General features: G+C 38.1%; 1 protein-coding gene across 5 annotated transcripts in view; it reads left to right on the top strand.

Moving 5' to 3' along the window:
- Positions 1-20,004, top strand: part of MAP7D3 (MAP7 domain containing 3) — a 29,696-nt gene extending 9,692 nt beyond the window's left edge. Inside the window, exons 5-20 of one of the 5 annotated variants that reach the window (XM_057495901.1) lie at positions 854-968; positions 1,527-1,631; positions 4,470-4,562; positions 5,638-5,763; positions 8,274-8,401; positions 8,474-8,977; positions 9,526-9,656; positions 9,928-10,136; positions 11,322-11,451; positions 12,634-12,772; positions 13,992-14,096; positions 15,100-15,153; positions 16,432-16,534; positions 17,650-17,845; positions 18,769-19,043; positions 19,765-20,004. In XM_057495901.1, coding sequence (XP_057351884.1) covers positions 854-968; positions 1,527-1,631; positions 4,470-4,562; positions 5,638-5,763; positions 8,274-8,401; positions 8,474-8,977; positions 9,526-9,656; positions 9,928-10,136; positions 11,322-11,451; positions 12,634-12,772; positions 13,992-14,096; positions 15,100-15,153; positions 16,432-16,534; positions 17,650-17,845; positions 18,769-19,043; positions 19,765-19,772 — 2,421 coding nt within the window. In that variant the 3' untranslated portion in view covers positions 19,773-20,004. Of the gene's footprint in view, positions 1-853; positions 969-1,526; positions 1,632-4,469; positions 4,563-5,637; positions 5,764-8,273; positions 8,978-9,525; positions 9,657-9,927; positions 10,137-11,321; positions 11,452-12,633; positions 12,773-13,991; positions 14,097-15,099; positions 15,154-16,431; positions 16,535-17,649; positions 17,846-18,768; positions 19,044-19,764 lie in introns of all 5 variants that reach the window. The other 4 variants (XM_057495902.1, XM_057495900.1, XM_057495903.1 and 1 more) reach the window with 4 other exon arrangements.
- The last annotated feature ends 859 nt before the right edge of the window (positions 20,005-20,863 follow it).

The raw sequence follows: 20,863 nt of genomic DNA, 5'->3' as shown, positions 1-20,863 counted from the left end.
ATCATTGCCCTTAGACAAATGGTGGGGGCATTATAAGGGTGATGTTGCTCTGAAACAATTGTTGTCGGGGAGGGAGAGGAAAACCTTTTGGCTCTGAAGTTGATATGCTTGCCTGAGTATAGCCCATGGTCTTTTACAGCACAGCGGGAAGAAATCTCTGGGAAGAGAAAACTGTGCCCTTCACTTCTGGCAGTAGAGTTGTTCTGCCACACTGTGCATTTACATTTGTATCACTGTTCTCCTGAGCAGATTAAACTGAAGTTGAGGTCAAGACAAACACATAGATTATCTTCTTTAAAAGTTTCTTAGTTAACAGCAGAATTTAAGATGTTACAAATGTGGGTATGAGAGATGCTTTTGGCATAGATGGCACTTTGTGCATATTAGTTGGTTTTCTTCCTGCCTCAGTCTACAAAGAATTGAAGGTATATTTTAAAAAATACATACTACAACCAGATGATAAAATAAATGGTTGAGAGAATCAAGCCAGAGGGGAACATGAAAGTAGGAAAACAATAAAGCATAAGGTCTGATGAGCATACAAAAAAGTGTACCGCTCAGTTTTTGTACAGTTGCTAGAAATAGGCTAACAAATTTGGTTCTAAATTCCCTGATGATATAAGCAAAGTAGGAAGCAGAGTCAGTTCCTAGATTCAGATCCATGAGATTAAGGCCTGTTTATTCAGGAGAAGCACTAGTACTGATCAGTACCTGAGACATGTCTCTCATTATCTTTAACTTTTATCTGGTATGCAAAAATTTGGTGATGAAGCTGTTTTATAACCCACAGATCAAAATTATACTAATCAATGTAGTGAGTATGTAAACCTTTGTTGACATTTATTTTAAATAGGAGAGATTCACAGCTGTTCTTTACCGTTCATTGGAACGGAGCAACCGTGTTGATCATCGTCAAAAAAGATGGTCATGGGAAGGCTCAACGACAGTAAATTTGGAGAGTAAAACTGGTAATTAATACAACTGTTATACTTTAAATTCATTCATGTTCATACTTAAATATTGGCTATTGCTATAAGATTGCACCTAAAACGAGAATTTGAGCTCTGTATTCTAAATGAAAACATTGCCCCTGTACTGTTTAGCTTGCACAATAAATTTATATTTATGTCATGTGAGATTACAAAAGAAACAGATGAAATGTTAATATTATTTTATTTTATTCAGTATATCCAAAATCTTACCATTTAAACTTGTTGTCAGTATTAAAATGATTAATAATTAATTAATAAGCTTTACACAGCTTAATCCAATGCATATTTAAAAAATAAGTCTTCCCTGTCTATTATTGATGTACTATACATTTTCCTCTATATGGACATAATTCTATACAATTGCATAAAACATTCGTAAATTTATATAGTTTGCAAGGAATGACTGTCAGTAAACATTGTGTACCTAATCAATGCATGTTTATGCTGCATAGAACTATATCACTAACCCATTTCATTTCAGCTAATGAAGCTTTCTTTAAATGTAAGTACAGTAAATATTGTATTTTTTCTCAGCCAATAAGCGTTCTATATCTACTGAAAAACTTGAACAAGAGACTTCTGGCAGACACAAACATATGTCTGTGTCATCTACAGGTCTCCAAAATTCCATTGCCAACAGTAAGTAGTTATTTTATGGATTCTACTGAATTTCACACTAATGAAAAAATCTTTGTATGTATTTTTACAGTACCACTTATTTCTTTAGATTGTGGAACATTTAGATATATTTTAAAAGAGCACCACATAACTATAGTAGATAAAAATGATCATTACTGTTTTCTGTTTTCATCAACATAAATCCTTTTTTTTGTGATTTGTGTATTAATCATATCAGATGGTTTGTTGGACTGATAGCCCAAACTGAAACATACTTTGACCAAAAGATATTGCCATTAAGTGGCACAGTAACTTACTTTAAAATTAATTCATATTCTCTCTAACCTATAAATGACACTTTTTTCTATGAACTAGTTAGATTAGTCATTCAGTTTCCATTGTTTTCATGAATATTACCTCATTTAAGAAAAATAATAGTGTATATATAGCAGGGAACAGGTTGATCTGCTCAACATATATTTGTTATATAGAACAACCTTGTAAAGTTTACAAGCAAGTATAATTACCTTCCTAGTTTTATGGTTAAGACCTCAAGAAATTCAGTGATTTCTACTCTACTGTGCTTTTTTATGGTTTACATTTTGGTCATTTGATAGATGGATCATGATATTTATATTGTACATTTCACCAACAAGTCCGTGTTATCCCCCAAAGCAAATAGTGATAACAGTGTTTATGAGAGAAATACCGTCAAGCTCCACTTTATAGCTCTCCATAGTGATAGTGCAGTGTTCTTTAAAATATATGAAGTTATCTGCTTCGAGTATAGATACTTCAGAAAGCTTTTGCTCCTAGTGTTTACCCTTCTAATTAGAGTCCTTTATAAAAAAGATATTTACCTGCACATGTGTCAATGACCATTTCTGCCTTGTAGCACATGATGCTTCTCACTGATAATTGAAACGGATTAGACAACCATATACCCATCAATCAAAAAAAATCCTATTTCTTTCCAGAGGAGGAAATAGAAGTGAACTTGGCAGGGAAAAGACATGGCAAGATAGTCCACATCATTCCCTCAAACTCAGCCATTAGGAAAGAAGAAATACCCCTTTAATGCCTTGTGAATTGAAAAGCATAATTACAGTTTGAATTTAAAAAATGTTTCTTTTGTGTTACTGGGTGCTTTGACATTGTTTTGAACAATGCCGATTGCTGTGAAGTTCCAGTACAGCAAAAGATTGTGGATCTCACGTAAACTATAATTAATTGTAGCAGTGGTTAACTTGCGAAAGAGTTCCATTTTTGTCTGTATATTATGGTTTTAATATGTTGAAAAGGGTTTTGGTTTTGTTCATACTTAAGTTATGTTATCTGTACTTTCAGGGCTTATAATTTCCAAAGATGAGCTTGAGAGGCCTTTCATAGTCAGTCTGGGTGCATCACGTTTTCTCTTGTAATGGGCTAACAGAAGTTGATCACTTGCCATTCTGCCCTCAATATGCTTCCCCAAAGCACTTTCATGGATAGCCGCGGTTCATTCATAGATTAATGTGGGAAGATTTTCTCTAGCACCTTGTCTGTCATAAAATAAATTATTTACCAACTCAATCCTTTAGAAAAATTAGGTAATATTCATTGCAAAGTCATGTTTATATACTTCCATTTTAATATATCTTATTTCACAAGCATTGACTATGTATTACTAACTAATTGCTTTGAGGAATTAGCAAAGAATTCTTCCACAGACATTATCTTTTTAATATAATGAGCAAACACTACTACTGTGCTTTCATTAATGTATCTACTTGCCCTAATTAATGAGACGTAAAGAGAAGGGCCAGGTGATGACTTCCAGGTGATTAGTTAAATCACACTGAAGGAACAATTCCAAGTAACTTTTTAAATGATTTCTTTACTAGTTTTTAATACAAGGAGGTATGTGTGGGAGAAACTTGGGGAAATGACTTGCTTAAAGGTATAGTATGTTGTACTCTCTGAAATGATGAATGTTGTAATTAATGATTCCAAGGAAAATAAAATCAATATTGGCAGTGGATTACCTTTGTAAAATCCCTTCAAATTGAAATGAAACCTGTTCAATCCAGACAGATGAACATTTCAAACTCAAATGAAGTTCATAATCTAACCTGTAATATTTTAAATAGCCCCATTTTAAATTCTGGCTGATTCAAATAGTCTGTTTTTCTTCTGCTCACTGCTAACTCATGAAACTATTCAGGCTGTCTTGTCATTTCTTGCAGTGTGATAATAAAGGATGTGTGACTTAATCGTGATTGACTTGATTATACCTCTGTGGTTCATGTTGCTCAATTACATTATAATTCAAAAATTTTCAAATGGTACTGTATTATACATTATAGGTCCCCAAAAGAGCAGTTACTCTTTAAACAGACACTCCTCAGTATTCTGAGCTCCAGAGTATTTCAGTAAAATGTAAAAGTGTCCACACAACAGACTTTTCCTTTATAAATTGTTTAGGTTGCTAAAATTGTGACATCCATACCAAATGTTAATGATCATTTTTGTCTCAAAAAAATACTAGTTATACCTAAAGTATAAACTACTTTAGTAATAGATGTAATGGATTTCATCCAAAATGAAAGGTTATTTGTTTCTAATTTGGGAACTTTGATGCTGTTATGTAGTATCAGACATGTTCCTCCTAATTCTTAAATGTTTTCTAAATTTTATTTCAGATAAAGAGTAAACTAATTTTAAGTTTGGGGATGTAGAAACTGGATAATACTTGAAATCTAAATTCTTATAAGCAAGAGTAGAGAAGATTAAAAGCATTTGAAATAAGGAGTGGCTCATTCCTGAACTATATATTTAAGCAATTGTAAAAGATAATATTCCTTTGCCCTTGATTTCCAGAAAAAACCGAAAGGAGAAGCTCATCTTTGAATAGAAGGTGTAGCAAACTGCATTCATCTACAGAAACAGAACAAATAGAAGAAAAACCAGCTGGTTAGTTATTTCTAAGTACCAATCTTAAATAGTGGTTTAAGAGATATATTTATGTCAATATTCAGTTGCTTGAAAAATCATTCCTAAAATTGGGAGTGAAAATATCTCACCTTTAGCTAAAAAATGGTGCCACTTTGGTACCATGCTTATTTGGCTGAAGCCAAAAGAGTCTGTCTTTAAATGAAACATAAAATTCTGCTATCATCTGAACAAGAGGTCTTTAACGAAGCTGAAGAACTAGGTCACAGAATGTTGGTGTAGATAGATTTGTACTGGAGGACATGATTCCCTTCAAATATTTCATTAGTTTGCATTTAGAAGTTCTGAATTACTGGCCACATTTTGAACTTAAGATCTGCTCTGTTACTTTATATATAGCGTCACCCACATCTACCCCTTGTGCATGTTTGTACTGCTGATCACTGCACACAAAATTTCATAATTATTGATGAAGTACTTTATTTATAATAGCTTCTTTCAAACACCTTCCCCTGTAACTTTTCCCTGTCAAACATGAGTGTTGCTTTTTGTTTCATAACCATCCACTTACAGAATACTCTCCACTTAATTGACTCAGGTCAAATCCTATTGTAACGTGCCATTGTCATAGAGATCTTTATGAACATAAAAATTTATTGGGCCAAGATATTTAACAAGATTCACTTTTAACAGCAGAATTCTGGCAGCCCTTGGAGCTTTTGGCAATGAACTTGACCAGTATGACTGTCAGTGGCAAGTAGCTGTAGGAAACGATGCCAGAGCTCTTTTGTCATATCCAACTTTTTTCTCCATTTGTGAGTTTCTGCAGAGAGACACTGTACCCTGGGCATAGTTCTGTTGGATGAATTTCCTAGATTCCTTCACTTGGGAGTATTAGGGCATGCTGGGGCCTTTGCGCCTTTGCTCAGGGGCTTCCCCAACACGGTGGCAGCACTCAGGCCTGTTAGGGACGTGTTGCTCTCATTGCCCCTACTTTTAAAGCTGGGAAAGTCCATTTGTAGCCATTCCCATTGCTCTTTCTTGCTTTGTATTTGTGAGACCTTAAATTGAATCCTCTCCATTTCTCCTCATGCAGCTCGTTACCCGCATACCAGTCTTCGGGAGAATAATTTAATCACTCGCCTGCTCGTCCCCACAAAAGCTTCAATAGCGAGGAGCAAAAGTGCTGCTTCATTATCAGTCCCTGGAAAAGATACTTCAGGTAACAGGCATAGGGTAGAAATCCTGAAAGTGTTAGTATTTGCACTTAGAAAGTAGGTTGTATCACTTAATTTGTTGTAGTGAGGCATAAAAATAATGTGCATCAGTTTCCAAATGAGTGAGTTTACCTAACATTTTATGATGCATATTCATTTTATGACTTCTAGCACAGTAAAATACTTATCTGGGTAATAGGTGATTTATAGGCTGAGACAGGTAATATTGGTGGTGGGTGTTAAATTTTAAAGCTCTGTGGGTTTCTGTACTTGTCCTTAAATGTGGCACAGTACTGAAAAAAAGTACTGGACTCTAAATAAAACTATATAAAATAATGCCAAAGGGAGAAGGTTTCCCACTCCATCCTTTTTTTCCTAAAATATGGAAGAGTAAGAATGAACTTAAGAACATTAAGATTGTTAATTAAGAATATAAAGATTGTTAATAAAATAAAGCCTTCAAAGTTATGTGCATTTTCTCAGTTACAGTTTATGTAGTGTAGACATGCCCGTGGGCAGTGAGAAGTCCTCAAGGATGGGGAGGACTGATGCATTGTTCCTGTCATTTTTTTTCTTTCTTTACTTTTTTTTTCCAGAATATATCCCACCCCCCTTTGTTTTTATTCTGCCAATAGTCATATGGTTAGTAGAATAAATGAAAATACCATCACAGACTTGCTGGTAATGCACCTTTACTTCTTTTGGTTTGAATTCCTGACTTTGTTTATGCCAGTTTTATGTCGGTCAGATTATTTTTTACCAGTCTCCTCCAATCTATTGTATAATATTTCAGATCACTTTCATTTTTGTCAAATATATCATTCCCATCAAAAAACTCAATATTTTGTCTTAAATTTCTATAGCTAATAGAAATCTGATTATTAAACTTACTATGTTTTCTGTAGCATAAACTCTCAATGCTAAATAATGTGACTGTTTAGGCACATTCAGATATGTAAATAAAATGCTCTCTCCACCAAAAGAGAGGGAATAAAACATAATATTTAATAGTCAAATTTTTTATCCATAGAACTCAATCTTTGATGATTTGTTCTATTTTAATTATTTGATGAGATTATGTAAAAATTTGCCACCCATATTTAAAGATGAGGTGACTAATTTAACACGTCTCAGGAAAGCCACCACCAAATACCTTTTTAAGAACATTTACTTTTTCTTTATTAGACAGCAATAAATATTTAGTACAGAAAAACTTTTAAATATAATTATCTAATGGATAAAGAGGTGCAGACTTCTGGTTATAAAATAATCATAGGAATGAAAGTACAGCCTAGGGAAAATAGTCAATAATATTGTAATATCTTTGTATAATGACAGATAACTACATTTATCATGATGAGCATTTAGTAATATATATAATTGTCAAATCACTATGTTGTACACCTGAAACCAATATAATATTATATATCAAATTATGTTTTAATAAAAAATACATTAATTCCCTATTATCCCAATATCCACTGACAACTGAATATTTTTCTTTGCATTTATGTGGCTTTTTTTCACAAAATGGGATCATAACCTGCTTTTGTTTAAGCTCCATGTATACCATTTTCTATGTCCAAATATTGCATATTAATACTCTTAATGACTGCCTTAGTATAGCCCAAATTTCCTGTTGAATATTTGGATTATATTTTCAATTGTTTCAATGTTATAAACAATGCTGTAGTAAGTATCCTTGTTACATACATTTCATTTGTTTGCCTGATTTTTTCCCTAGGGATAAACCTAGAAGTGAAATTGATAGGACAAAGAGTATGTACTTTCTTAAGTGGCTTTTGATACATTATTGACAAAATACCTCCCAGGAAGCCTATATAATAAATTCACATTCCCACCAGCAGTGTATGAAGTTGCCTGGTTCCCAACATTGGTATTATCACTTTCCTCATCTTAAGTGGTACTGAGTATTATCATTTTTGTTCATTTATTAGGCAAAAAATACTTAGATTGTTAAAGCTGGAAGAGAACTTCGAGATCTAGCCCATTCTGATTAATATCTCATTACAATTTTTAGTATTGGTGAGAAAACGCTCTTTTTTATTTCTATTCTAAAACAATCATATATAGAGTGTCCTACATAATCACCTGTAATGGTAAGATTTCTGGCCTTGGTGAAGTTGTTTAGATTACTTGAAGATCTTGTAATTTCCTATGAAAATCATTCTGAACTATCATGTGATTAAAATAGGAATGGTTTATTGCAAACATCAACCTTGGAGAAACATTTTATTTTCCTCTGTAGTGGACTCTTGCTTCACAGCACCTCTGTTGGTGGTGGTGCTTCTATAGTACCAACTTTGCGAGGCTTCTCTCCTGTGTTTGTGATCCAATTCACTAAACAAACACTTCCGTGTTGTGTGTAATCCCTGTGATTTCCTAATTAGGTAGTCTCTTTTCTCTCTGTTTTTATTTATACTGTTACATGGTATATTTCTTTTTTGTCAAATTTGTGACTATGAAATTTCACTCTGTCTTCATTCATCCGCAGGCATTAATACTTTAATCCAGTGTACAAACATGCCCTTGTGTAGCCATAGCGGTGATGAACTGAAGAAAACCACAGTACTTCGCAAGTCAGTAGTGCTTCCCCAGGAGAAAATAGAAACACCCCCCAAGGTGAGCTTGGAAGCACCCCCCAAGGAGAATGTGGAAGTGCCCCCCAGGGAGAATGTGGAAGCACCCTCTGAGGAGAGTGTGGAAGCACCCCCCAAGGAGAACATGGAGGCGCCCCCTGAGGAGAACATGGAAGTGCCCCCTGAGGCAATCATGGAAGCACCCCCCAAGGCGAGTGTGGAAGCACCCCCTGAGGAGAATGTGGAAGCGCTCCCTGAGACGAGCGTGGAAGAGTGCCCCAAAGTGAGTACAGACACCCCCCCCAAGACAAATGTGGCAGTGCTCACCAAGAGCATGGAAACATCACCGGAGGTGAGCACAGATCCATCCCCTGAAGTGAGCATGGACATGTCCCGTGAGGTGAGCGTGGACTCGTCCCTCGAGATAAGCACGGAAATGTCATCTGAGGCAAGCATGGAAGCGTCCCCAGAGGCTAGTGTGGAAGTGTACCCCAAGGCTAGCATGGAAGCTCTCCCCAAGGAGAGGTTGGAAGTGTCCCCTAAAACGAGCACGTCTGAGGCATCCCCTGAGGTGAGCGTGGACACGTCTTCCAAGGTGAAAATGAGAGACTCTCCACAGGTTTGTCAAGTGCCTTTTACTGACAAATTTTCTATTAAAATCTATATATTTAGTTGTGTAGATTATGATAGGTCAGGTTTTACAGCATAGCAACTTATTATCTGTAGCATTCTGCTAAAAAATTAATGAAAGAGGAAAACTCACATTAATGATTTAAAATTCTCTGATATTCGTTGTACTGGAGTTTCCCCCAGAGCTGGAATATTAGCTTTTTAGTAAAAGGGAGAAAATGTAGCAGTTTTTGAAGAAATTTTCTGAAGAAAATTTTTTTGAGAAATATGCAAACCCTTAGTTAGGATTTTACAAACACAATTAGGTTTTGAAGTAAAAGATCTCTTTAAAATTTATTCTTTCTATGACCTGCTTGAATTGTGTAATGTGAATTGTTAGTCTGGAAGAATGTATCTCTATACCTAATTCTCATACATGAAAGGAAAATTGGGAGTTTATAGAACTATAATCATATTCAGAATATTTTTCTCTTAAAAAGAGAAGCCAATTGCAGTAGGGTAAATGCTAGTAACTACTTATTGTATTGATCTATTCAGAAATCAGAAATGGACAAACAGGCCTCAAACCCTGTTAGCAAGAAGCGTCCATCGTCACACATACCATGTTACAAATGGCCATCTCCTCCTGCAAGTGGGTGGCGTCCGCCCTCTCCCATCAGTGCTAATAAGTAAGTAGCTTGTTTGCAACTGTTCCTGATAGGTATTTTACCAGGGTAGATTTCACGTCAGTGTTTCATAAATGAATTAATGTAATATGCATGGTAATGTAAATATAAAGAAAAAAACCTTTAAAAATGGATTTCCCTTTGTCTATTACAAAATGTTATCTCATAATATCAAGACACTATATATTATGAAATGGTACACTATAACTTAATTAGGACATACTTATTACAAAACCCTATCAGACTTTCCCCACTAACTATTACTTTTTCCCAGCAGGCAAACCCAAAAGAATCGTCCCCCATCACCTTCACCTGTCATGTCAAAACAGTCAGCACAGTCTTCTCTCTCCTATAAAATAATTCCTGTTCAGCGTACTGTATTTGCACAAAATGCATTAGGTAGTATCGGAAAGAAAAGAGAAGCAGTTCCTAAAACCACTAATAGCTCTGTGGCCGGAAGCCAAAAGCACATGATCTCTGAAGGTAAGTTCCTTCACTAAGAGGTTTATTTTGGCAACACAGAAACTCATAAGGTAGTTTGAGAATGGTCAACTTCACTTTATTTCCCAATTCAGAGAAGTTTGAATGTAAAAAGAATTTGAGAGCAAGTTTTTAGATAAAGAGAATTTAACCAATCACTGGCACACTGCTTACTTCTTGCCAGAGTTCTTACTCACCAGCACTCCTTGTTTTGGAAAATCCCTTTCTGGAACTGATGTTAAAAGTACTGGTTGGGTCACATGTTGTCTAAGTGATGATCCCTACGGTACCTTCCAGCTCTGGTAGTGGCTGGTTCTGTGAATGGCCCTAAAGTGTTTTCCATCCTTAGAGCACATCTCGCTGTTTGTGGCTGAGCAGGTTTCTATTAAGGGACTGTAGGTCAGTTTCCGTACATAGGCCAAAACATGTGCCTGGGCAGTATGTGGGCCCCTGAAAGTACCATGTTGGTATTTTTGCTTGTCAGATGTGTATCTTAATATCCATGGACATTACTTAATTTAAGTAATGTTTGCTTTTTTAAGGAATTCCATAGTGAATTCTTTGTAAACAACCTTTTCATTACAAACTGCTCATTCCTGGTATCTTTAAAATCCTCATTTTCATATGTGGTTTTTTAAAAATAAACTACTCAGATGGACTAAAATATTAGAATATTCCATGTGGTCCCCACCTTTTTTTAATTGAAAGTCTTGGTTTCTTTGGTTATATGCAATTAGCCACGTTATGATCAATCATAAATAGTAATATATACTATTATCAACATTCAGCTAAGCAATATTTAGTAAAAGTGCACAAATTTCAAAATATATGCTGGATAAATTGTTTAGTTGAGTATTTAAGATTTGTACACTTTGGACCATCATAAGCTCATCTTCCTCTATTTTCTATCTAAATCTATTTTCCTGTAGGGTCCCTGTAGTCAGGTATCTCTCAAAACCAAAGTAGGGGTACGTTATTTTATTTTGGAAGAAGTAGTTGTTATGGGGAAGTTGGGGTTTTGAACAAAATCTGTTATGTAATCACTGATAGGTTGCTTGTTGTTTATAAATTTTAGACCATGTACATACTGTTTAGTTTTTTAATATTGTTGGTTGTCATGCACCTCTGTTGTACTTCAGAGGCAGTAAATTTCCTAAACTAATTATTTTGCATGTTAATTTAAACTAGGGTCTGGTAATAAAAGCACACCAGGGTCTATGAATGCTGAGGAGGCAACAAAAATTTTGGCAGAAAAACGACGCCTTGCTCGTGAACAAAGGGAAAAAGAAGAAAGACTACGAAAAGAAACAGAACAAGGGTCAGTACAAAATCATCCTTCCTGTACTATAAATCTTGGCAGGGGCTCAAATTTTGAAAGTCACAATTTACCCTCAGGTTAGGTGTATTATAAATTCTCAAAAAGCAACTGACTTTCTTCAGCATGAATCAAATGACTCATTGCCTTCTAAACAAGTTGGGAAGCATCAGTGTGTGAGGACACTGGTGAGAGGTAGATGAATGGTGTGCTCCTCTTTGAGTCTGCAAGCATCGAGGGCTGCTGTGTGCTGTAAAAATGCATAGAAGTGATGCAGACTCATCGCAGGGTCCCGTATCTTCACAGCAGCACCTGAATACATTCATTGGTATTAACCCCTGTCTTTATTTTCAAAACCTTTTGTAACCTTAGAATTTGTAAACCGGGGAAGTGTACTTCCTGGTGTTTTACTAGGGGTGTTTTCCAGTGACCTTTGTGACACTTGACTCTTAACAGTCATTGCTGGAAGGATTTCCTGTGAGCAGCAAATCTCATGTACAGTTGTGTGTATTGTAAGTCTGTCCAAGGGTTTCTTGATCCTCAGTCTTGAGGCCTGTTTGATTTGGGACCCTGTAATGTAAACCTCTCTCTACTGTCTGCAAAGAATAACTGTAGTCCTGGCTTTGTTTTTAAGTATTAAAGTGTTTTTGTGATACAATCACATGCTTTCCATATACTTTATATGGGTTTGAGAGAAAAGAGGAGAAGGGGATATTGTAAATAGCAAAAAACTATAACTTGAAGAATACTATTCATTGCTTTTATGGAAACAGAGCTAATTTAGCATTTTAAAAGCCCTAAATACTGGTCATTATGGACTGGGCTTTCCTCCTCTGGATACTACCTGCCCCTCTTCTAAATTACCCAGATCACACCCCCATGTGAGATTGGGTATGAGCATGTGTTAATGTGGCCTTTTGGAGAGTCCCATCTGTCTAAAGCAGTTAAGGAGTGATTGTATTTCTCTCTTGCATATGTTTTAAGATGCAAAGTATCCCACTCTGATATAAATCCTTTTCTACTCCCAAGGGCTAGTTTCCCCCACTTATAAGGGTACAACTGTACAAATTCTGTATAGTAAATAGAAGCAGTATCACTATGAAAATGGTCACACTACCTACTGCAAGCTGTTTATGGAAGACACCAAGACAAATACTTAGTTACTTAAATATTCTGTGTCATTAGGGAAGTGAAAGATATGGCAAAGAAAGCAGTTGAAGGCCAAGAAGAAGAGTTCTTGAAATCTGAAGATGGGCAAGGACAAAAGGAGGTAAAACCGAAGAAAGAATGTCAGGATCAGGAAGACCAGAAAGTGCTACTACAGGTTTGCTGGCCATACACTTTATCAGGGGATGAGAATCAGATTATAAAATGCAGTTGAAACCCAAAGCAGAAGTCTGTTTCTCTAAGAAAGAAGATGAGCAGCTGCAGCATTCTCTGGCTGCATTTTTATATTACCATCTAGCTATTACCCAGTATCACTGCAAGTCATTCTCAGCCACTCCGGCACAATCCTAGTATGTTTTCCACATAAAACAAGAGCAGAAAGCAAATTATAGATAAGCAGACCTTTAGTTTGTCTACATAAGCGTTATTGCAGCTTAGTTCCAGGAAATTCAAGTTGCTTGCGCATAAACATCCCATGAGTTTTCTAGTCCTGCATTCTATGGGGACACTCACAACTGTACCCAACACTTCCCCTCCTACAGATAAGATAAAAATTTTGAGCATCTCAGAAAGTTTAGTCATCAAATTCACCAATAAGAATGTCTCACTCATGTAAATTCAATTAACACACAAATCCCCAAACTGATCTCTGACTTGAGCTAATTCAAATATTCAGTTTGAAATAGTTAACATAGCCTAATTTATATACCAGTTTTAGTGTATCACTCATCAAATTCAGTTATATGTTACATAAGTGACTGTATGCATTTGTATTCCTTGAGAAGGTACCTTTAAGAATCTTCTCCGGTGTTTTTGAGAAGTGTTAAGACTTTGCCCCTGTTGCTATGTTAATGGATAGCTACACAATCACATAGATTGAAGCTAGAGTGGTATGGTGGCCACTGTAATAATAACCCTGAGGTCTAGGAGGGGACTAACAGGCCTTCTAAATCCTCAAGCTAATAATTAACCTAGTTTTGTACATTTTAGTAATGCTTTGAAGACATAATCCGTGAATGTTGTATATACAGGTAGTGTCAATCAAAAAGTCACATTCTTTTTATTTATTTATTCATTTTTAATTAAGGTATCATTGATTTACAATCTTATGAAGGTTTCACATGAGCAACATTGTGGTTTCAACATTCACCCATATTATTAAGTCCCTCCCCCCACAACCCCACTGCAGTCACTCTCAGCGTTAGTAGGATGCTATAGAGACATTACTTGTCTTCTCTGTGCTGTACTGCCTTCCCTGAAAAGGTCAAATTCTTTTATGCTGTATAGCATTTCACTGTTTAATTTTTTTAACTAGTGTTCTCAGATGTCACTCAGATACATTGAGATTAAATGATGTTTTTATACAAATTTCCTAGAAAGAGGACACCAGCTTAAAAGCTCAGGAGGAGGCCGACAAACGCAAGAAGGAACATGAGAGAATTATGTTACAGAACTTGAAGGAGAGATTAGAAAGAAAAAAGGTACTTTCTCTATTTTTGGGGGGGATTTGATTCTTTGTTTAAAACTGTATAGGGCACATATCAAAACATGTTTTTGAAAATCACACGCAAGTGATATGCTGGCTCCTGGTTGTTTTCCCATTATGCTGTCTTCTTCATTATCCAAGGATCTGACCTCTGCTACCTTGAAGGGTCCCCTATTACTACCATCCCTCTCCCTCATGGACCACTGGTGGCTGTTAGAGTGATGCCTCAAATAGCAAATCTGTGGGAACAGAGTTCCTTTGAGTAGAATTACTCAGGCCATGGTAGGGGTTGGAAGTTTCTTTGTCTAAACTGGGCTGGTCGTTGCAGCAGCTGAATGGGAGGAAGCAGAAGGTGCAGGCTTCTCTGAGAGGCTGAGGTGCAGGCTGTTTGTAAGGTAGGACCTCACTTTATGCAACTCACATGGCTCGTGGGAGCAAGAAAGACCCTGGACCAGGCCAAGGTGCTGCAGGGCCTCTGTCAGGAGATCGGTCAGCCTGAGGAGGCCAGAGAGCTGTAGCTGTCCTCACCTTCAGGGAAAGAAGTGTCCACTGGGGAGAGTTCTTTCCTTCCTGGGTGTGTGCTTTTTCTAGTAAAAGCTCTGATGGTGCCCTATCATTGGGGTGCATTCTTTTCATTAATATTAGCTTTAGCCATGGTCTGTTCAGACTAAAATTACATTTAAAAGTCCTAATTGGTTTACAATAATATGTACTTAGTCTAAGTAATGAATTTCCAAGTCTGCAAAATTAGGAGAGGTCATTTCAATTTCTGTGTTATGAATACAACTGTCAAACTCAAGGCAATTTGCTAGATGACTGTGAAACTGGGATTGGAAGGACCCTAACTGCCCCAGGGTCTCATGTTGGTTAAGTCTGTGACTTGGGAGCAGTCACTGATAGTGTCCACTTCTGGAAATTGGAAATAATCCACTTCTTCAGTACCACCGTTTTGTTTTTAATTTATTTTCATGTTTGAATTTTTATTTTCCTTTAAATAGAGAATTGAGGAAATTATGAAGCGGACAAGAAAGACAGATTCGATTGCTTCAAAGGTAGTCTGCATGCTGTTGACCAGCAGCATATAAGAATTGCTGTTGCTTCACATTCTTGCTGACTTATTAATTTTTGCCAGTCTGGTGGTAATGAAATAAAGTATGACGTCTGCATTTTCCTGCTTCTTAAAAAGTGTCGAGCATGTGTTCTTATCTTCAGCTAGCTTTCATGTTTTTTCTTGTGTGAACTGCTTGTTTAGGTTTTTAGCCCTCAACTTTTGCACTGATTTGTCTTTTTCTTATTTGTAGCTCTTAAAATGTTCTGGATACTACTACCTTCTTGGCTATATGTGTCAGATATCTTCCCCCAGTTTATGGCTTCTCTTTTCTTAATGCTGTCTTCTGCTGGATAGAAAGTTCTTAATTTTCACATTGTTGAATTTACCGGTGTTTTGTGGTGACTAATGGAGTCAGGGACCTTTTCTTATGATTATTGGCCATTTAGAGAGGATTTGGTGGAGTACCTTTTGCCCATGTTTCCATGTGGTTGCTGGCCTTTTTCTTACCGATCTGTAGGAGTTCTCACCTGCTCAGGTTATGAGCCCTTTGGAGAGATGTATTGCAGGTATTAGCCCCGTACTGGAGTTTGCCTCAAACTCTCCTAATGTCTTTTGAGGAACAGAAGTTCATTTTAATGAACTCAAATTCAGTGGGTTTTTTCCCTTTATGGTTAGTGCTCTTTGGGTCTGTCTCATAAATAATTTGTTTACCCTAGTGTCCTATGTTTTGATGGATTGCATGCATCCAAGGACTTTTTTCTCTAGATCTGTGCTCTTCACCCTCTGTGCTACACAACTGATAGTTTGCCTGTTTGCAACTATGGTCATTCATGCCATGAGAATTTGGAATAGAAATGTTATTTTTGAAAAGTTCTGGGAGTCACCATCTCAAAGACCATTTATAAAGTGCATTGGCCTGAGAAATTTTACCTCATGTAGCAGCCAAGAATTTTTTTTTTTAGCTATTCACCAGTTGGCCCCACATTGGCTTAGGACTCCAAGTGGGCAGAGACCACATGCCAACCCAGAGCTGCTGTCCTTTGACTCTCATTCAGGGAAGTCTTCATTCTTAAGTGTATTTCCCTAGCTGAAAGGCACAGCTAGGACTGCGTGGCCTGTCCCCAGTAGATTCTTGGGGCCAGAGAGGTCAGACTTTTTTACCTTTTAATTGATGACAAAAATTAGCCACCAACCCAGCCATGAAATCTGTCTTCTTTGAAATAACCAAGTCCGGATGATTGAATATTGTACGTAATCATGGCTTTCTTTTTCATCATAGGCTGTAGAAACATCTGTTAACAATACATACGAGGAGGACGAGGCAGATGATGAGGACGAGTCAGAAAGTGATGAGGAGTCCTTCGAGTCCAAGCATCCATCCGGTTTGCCTGGGTTTAGAGTCCTGTTAGCCACCATTTAGGAGCTAGACTGCCTAGGTTCACCCAGGGCGGCCTCTGTTTCTGAGTTTTGTAGCTTTGGGCGAGTTACTTAACCTCTCTGCTCAGTTTTCCTGCCTGAAAAAGGAGAAGCTACTATCTTCCCAGGGGCGTCATGAGAGTTCAATGAGATAATCTGTGTAACACTAAGAATAGTGCCTGATACATTAAATGCTCAATAAATGCTGCAGTAGCTGCTACAGATTTATAGGCTGATGATAGATGGCAGCTCTTTCCCAGCTGGATGTGAAGGTTACTAGCATCATAGCCCAAGGCCTCATAAGGCATCTTGACCCACACAGGTGGAATGCCACTTTCCAGCTCATTGAGCAGAAGTCAAGTCATGTCATGATATGTGTGCCCTCTAAGATGTACTGTTGATCCCCTGTGAGCAGAAACTACGTTATGGCAGTAGTCATTTAGCAATAATTATGGAATTTGACAAAACACAATTCGTCAGTCTTTATCTCACAAACAGCTATTGAGCATGCAAGTCAGGTGCTCTGCTAGGTCCTGAGGACACAGAGATGAAGAGATATGGTCCTTAGCCTCATGGAACTATAGCCAGCAGGAAGACAGACAGATGAACAGTGATACTGCCACAGCTAGTTGCATTAAAAGAAGCTTGGCCAAAATGCAATGAGAACATGGCAGTAGGGGCAGGATAGGTGTAGGATCTGCCTTAGTGCATTGAGGAAAGATTAAGGTCAGAGGTAGCATTGGAAGTGAGACTAAATTAGGAGGAAGAATTGGTTCGGTGGGCAGTCAGGAGAAAGGGGGACAGCATGGTGTGAAGGTCTGCCCTCTGGCCATTCTTTCCTGTCAAAGGAAAGAGGGCATATTCCTTATAGGTGGTCCTTCTGTGCTTTGAGGACAGCAGCCTTGGCCGTGGCTCCTGGAAGGGAAGAGCATAGGGGCTGCTGAGCCTGTCACCCAGCTAGAGTGCTGCCATCGGACTCTCCTACCTTTATACAGATGTCCCTTGGGGATCACAGCCTTCACTTTTTCTTACCTTTGTTGTTGAAACTCCAGTTTTAATTTTGTTCCTCTTTTTTTCCTAGCCTTAAACAATGGTGTGGATTCATCCATAAAACTCAAAACACATTTTAAAAATGTGAAGAACACCCCTAACCTGATGTTTTTAGATGCCACTTCTGGCCAAGACCATAAAGAGACAAAAACATTTTTTAATGGTGACATGAAAACATTCAGACAGAGAAGTGTGAAAGACCCTTTGACTCAGGCAAAGTGTACCAGGTGAGTCACTCAGCAAGCTTATCAGAATAAACTTCGTGGGATTATAATCTACATTCTTAGAATGATACACAAGGTTATTAACTGAGCTCTTAGTTTCTACCAAACACCATCAACCACTTGCAGAAATAAACTCATTCCCTTGTAACAACCTTGCTAGGTAAAGATTAGCATCCCCATTTTTACAGGTAAGGAACCTGAGGCCCAGAGAGATCATGGGCTTTATTTGCCCAACATTCCTCTGTTAAAGGGCAGAGCCCAGATTCAAAGCCAAATACATCTGAATGCAAACTGTGCTTTTGTTCACACTGGTTAATGTCTTCTAAAATCAGGAAGAGGACATTGAATGACTGCTGTATACCAGGCACTCTGCATGACCTATTTTAATTAACACTGCAACTCTGAGTTCAGTATTAATGTTCTCATTTTACATGGGGGGAACTGAGGGACAGAGGTTAGGTTGGAAGAGCAGGAACAGATTCTTGGAAAGGAAGGCTCCTCAGGCAGTTGCCTGAAAGGACATTGACCTACAAGGCCCATGGAAACAGGAATCCTCTAGGAGGCGCAGTGATGGTGTGGAAAGAGCAGTGGAGCTAGAAAACCCCATTAGTCCTCACTCTGCCTTCCTGACTGTGTCCTGGGTCAGCTTGACGGAGGGACAGGCTTCCTGGAGTCCTGCAGGCTTAGCTGCTCATAGCTCCCTTGGTGTTTCCCGGGGACCCTAGGGCTTTGTAGGACACAATTTACAGAAAGCAGTGTGTCCTGTGATCTCCAGGGTCCCTTCCAAAGCCTTCTCGTTCTGTGATTATGAAAGTTCCTTTACTAACAAAGTATTTCTTAGAAGTTTGTTAAAGGATAAAGCTTCTTTCAAGACAAATCCTTAGTTTGGGGATAATTAGGAGTCCAATGAAAACCTCTCCTTTCAGACCCTCCACCAAGAGATCAGCCAGCCAAGCAGCAAAAACCAGAGAGGCAGATGAAGCCAGCAACTCTGTGGGACCTTCCAGGAGTTTATCCTCAGAGGCAGAGGAGTGGCTCTGTGACAGGATTATTGGCATCGCAAGTGAGACAGAGTCACTTATGTCCAGTGTCCTTCCTGATAGCCCAGAACACCATTTGGAAGAGTCTATAACATTCCACCCAAGTCCCCAGATACCTTTAGATGACAAGGAAGAAGACAAATGTGTTCCTGCTGCATCAGGTAAGACCTCATCCTATCTTTACTTCTCTTGAAAGGCAGTTGACCCTGAGCCTCCTCTGCTTTTGACTGTTCCAGGGCCGCCTTGGCGCCGTGTAACTTTGGAGGCTGGGGAGAAGACAGTGGTGCATCTAAAGACTAGGTTGATGCTGAAGAGTCTTCATTAAGTTTGCTTTCAGAGAGTAAATGACTTGATGCTAATTTTTTTCTTATCAAAGTATCATTGATACACAACTTACGAAGGTTTCACATGAACAACATTGTGTTTGAACATTCACCTGTATGCTGCAGTCACTGTCTATCAACGTAGTAAGATGCTACTTGATGCTAATTTTTATGTCCTCTATTTCCTACCAAAGTAGGTTCTTTTCAAACCCCAGATCCCTCAGATCCTTCTGAGTTCCTGATCCACCAGCTGCTTTACAGTGTGCAGATAATCATTGAGGGCAGATGGTTAGTGAGGCCTTTGGAATTCTCCTCTCAACCTGAGTGTCCAAAACCAAAAGGCCTTTGTTTTTCTTTCCTTGAGAAATTCTTTGAAATTGAGACAACCTAGGCCTATTTGGGAATTGGGGATGTGCAGAACATTTAATAAGAGCAGCAGTATGTCAGCAACTCCAGGGGGGCTCCCAGGCCTGCCCTGAAGGGAGGTCAGGGCACAGATGCTGGTGAAGTCAGCCACTTTTCTACTAATATTCCCGCTTTTCTTTTTCCCTCTGGTCAGATATATAACCTCGTGCAGCCTGGAAGAGAATTCGTTCTCCACTCTGGAGTTCAACGTCCAGGTCCATCTCCCAAAATTTCTCTGCCTCCAACTTGAACCCGGCAAACAAAATGACCATCAAAAAATGGGAAAACATCAAAAGTCACCTTAATGCATCTCAGAAGATGCTCTTATCATCCTGAATCTTGCCCACAAGCAAGAGTCCTTAGTAAAGAGTCATTTTTGTTTTCCTGTAAAGAACGCCATTGTCTCTCATTCTTGTGTGTCCCTGCCACACGTGTGTGATTGTGCGTCAGGGCTGCCTTTATAAAATGGTAACCCTTGGTTTCTAAAAAAACCTCTACCCAAGGAATAATTGTCTCTCAGTACCTATTTAAAATCTTAAAATGGTGTTTGTTCTCTTTAATAATTACATTAATTTAGCAATTAAAACTCACATTCAATTTTGTAGAGAACATAGAGGGATTCCGGATTGCTCACAAGAGCTTTGTTGTATCATTTCCAATTACACAAATACAAAAGGTTGCAAAATACAGTAAACCACATTTTACCATTATGTACGTACATTTTGAACTCTGCCTTAGCAATCTGCCAGCCACATGCACAGGTGCTGCTACCCCCCAATGTTGAGAGTCCCAGACGTGTGATCTGGGAGCAGTTAGCATCTTTTGTGCTCTTGTCAGTGTTCCCTGATGAAGTACGTATTAGGGTTTATCTACAGAAACGTATGATTTTTATTGTATACATATAGCAGCGCTTGGCTGTTGTCTGGCGGGGTATGTTTAGTTCCTCTAAGCGTTTACTGTGTGTAATCTTCTGCTGTGTTCTCTAGCTCCGCCCTTCCGTATACACTCAGCCTTGGGATGTGGAACCAAAATTTGCTTGCCTTTCCTCCTAGCCGTTGGCAGCAAGTGAGTATAGGAGCAGTGTTATCTTTGCTCCCTATGATAGGCACATAGATGTACACACATCCACACATGTATGCACACACACACGGTTTCCTGAAATCCAGCAAATCCTGCTTTAAACTGTTGACAAAAACTTGAATGCATATTAGTTGTCCTAATGCTAGAGTTTTCTAGTGAATCAACATTTTGGA

The sequence above is a fragment of the Manis pentadactyla genome, chromosome X, assembly GCF_030020395.1.
Source record: "Manis pentadactyla isolate mManPen7 chromosome X, mManPen7.hap1, whole genome shotgun sequence".
Taxonomy (NCBI): Eukaryota; Metazoa; Chordata; class Mammalia; order Pholidota; family Manidae; genus Manis; species Manis pentadactyla.
The sequence above is the reverse complement of the archived record's forward strand: the minus strand, read 5'-3'. Positions and strand labels throughout refer to the sequence as shown.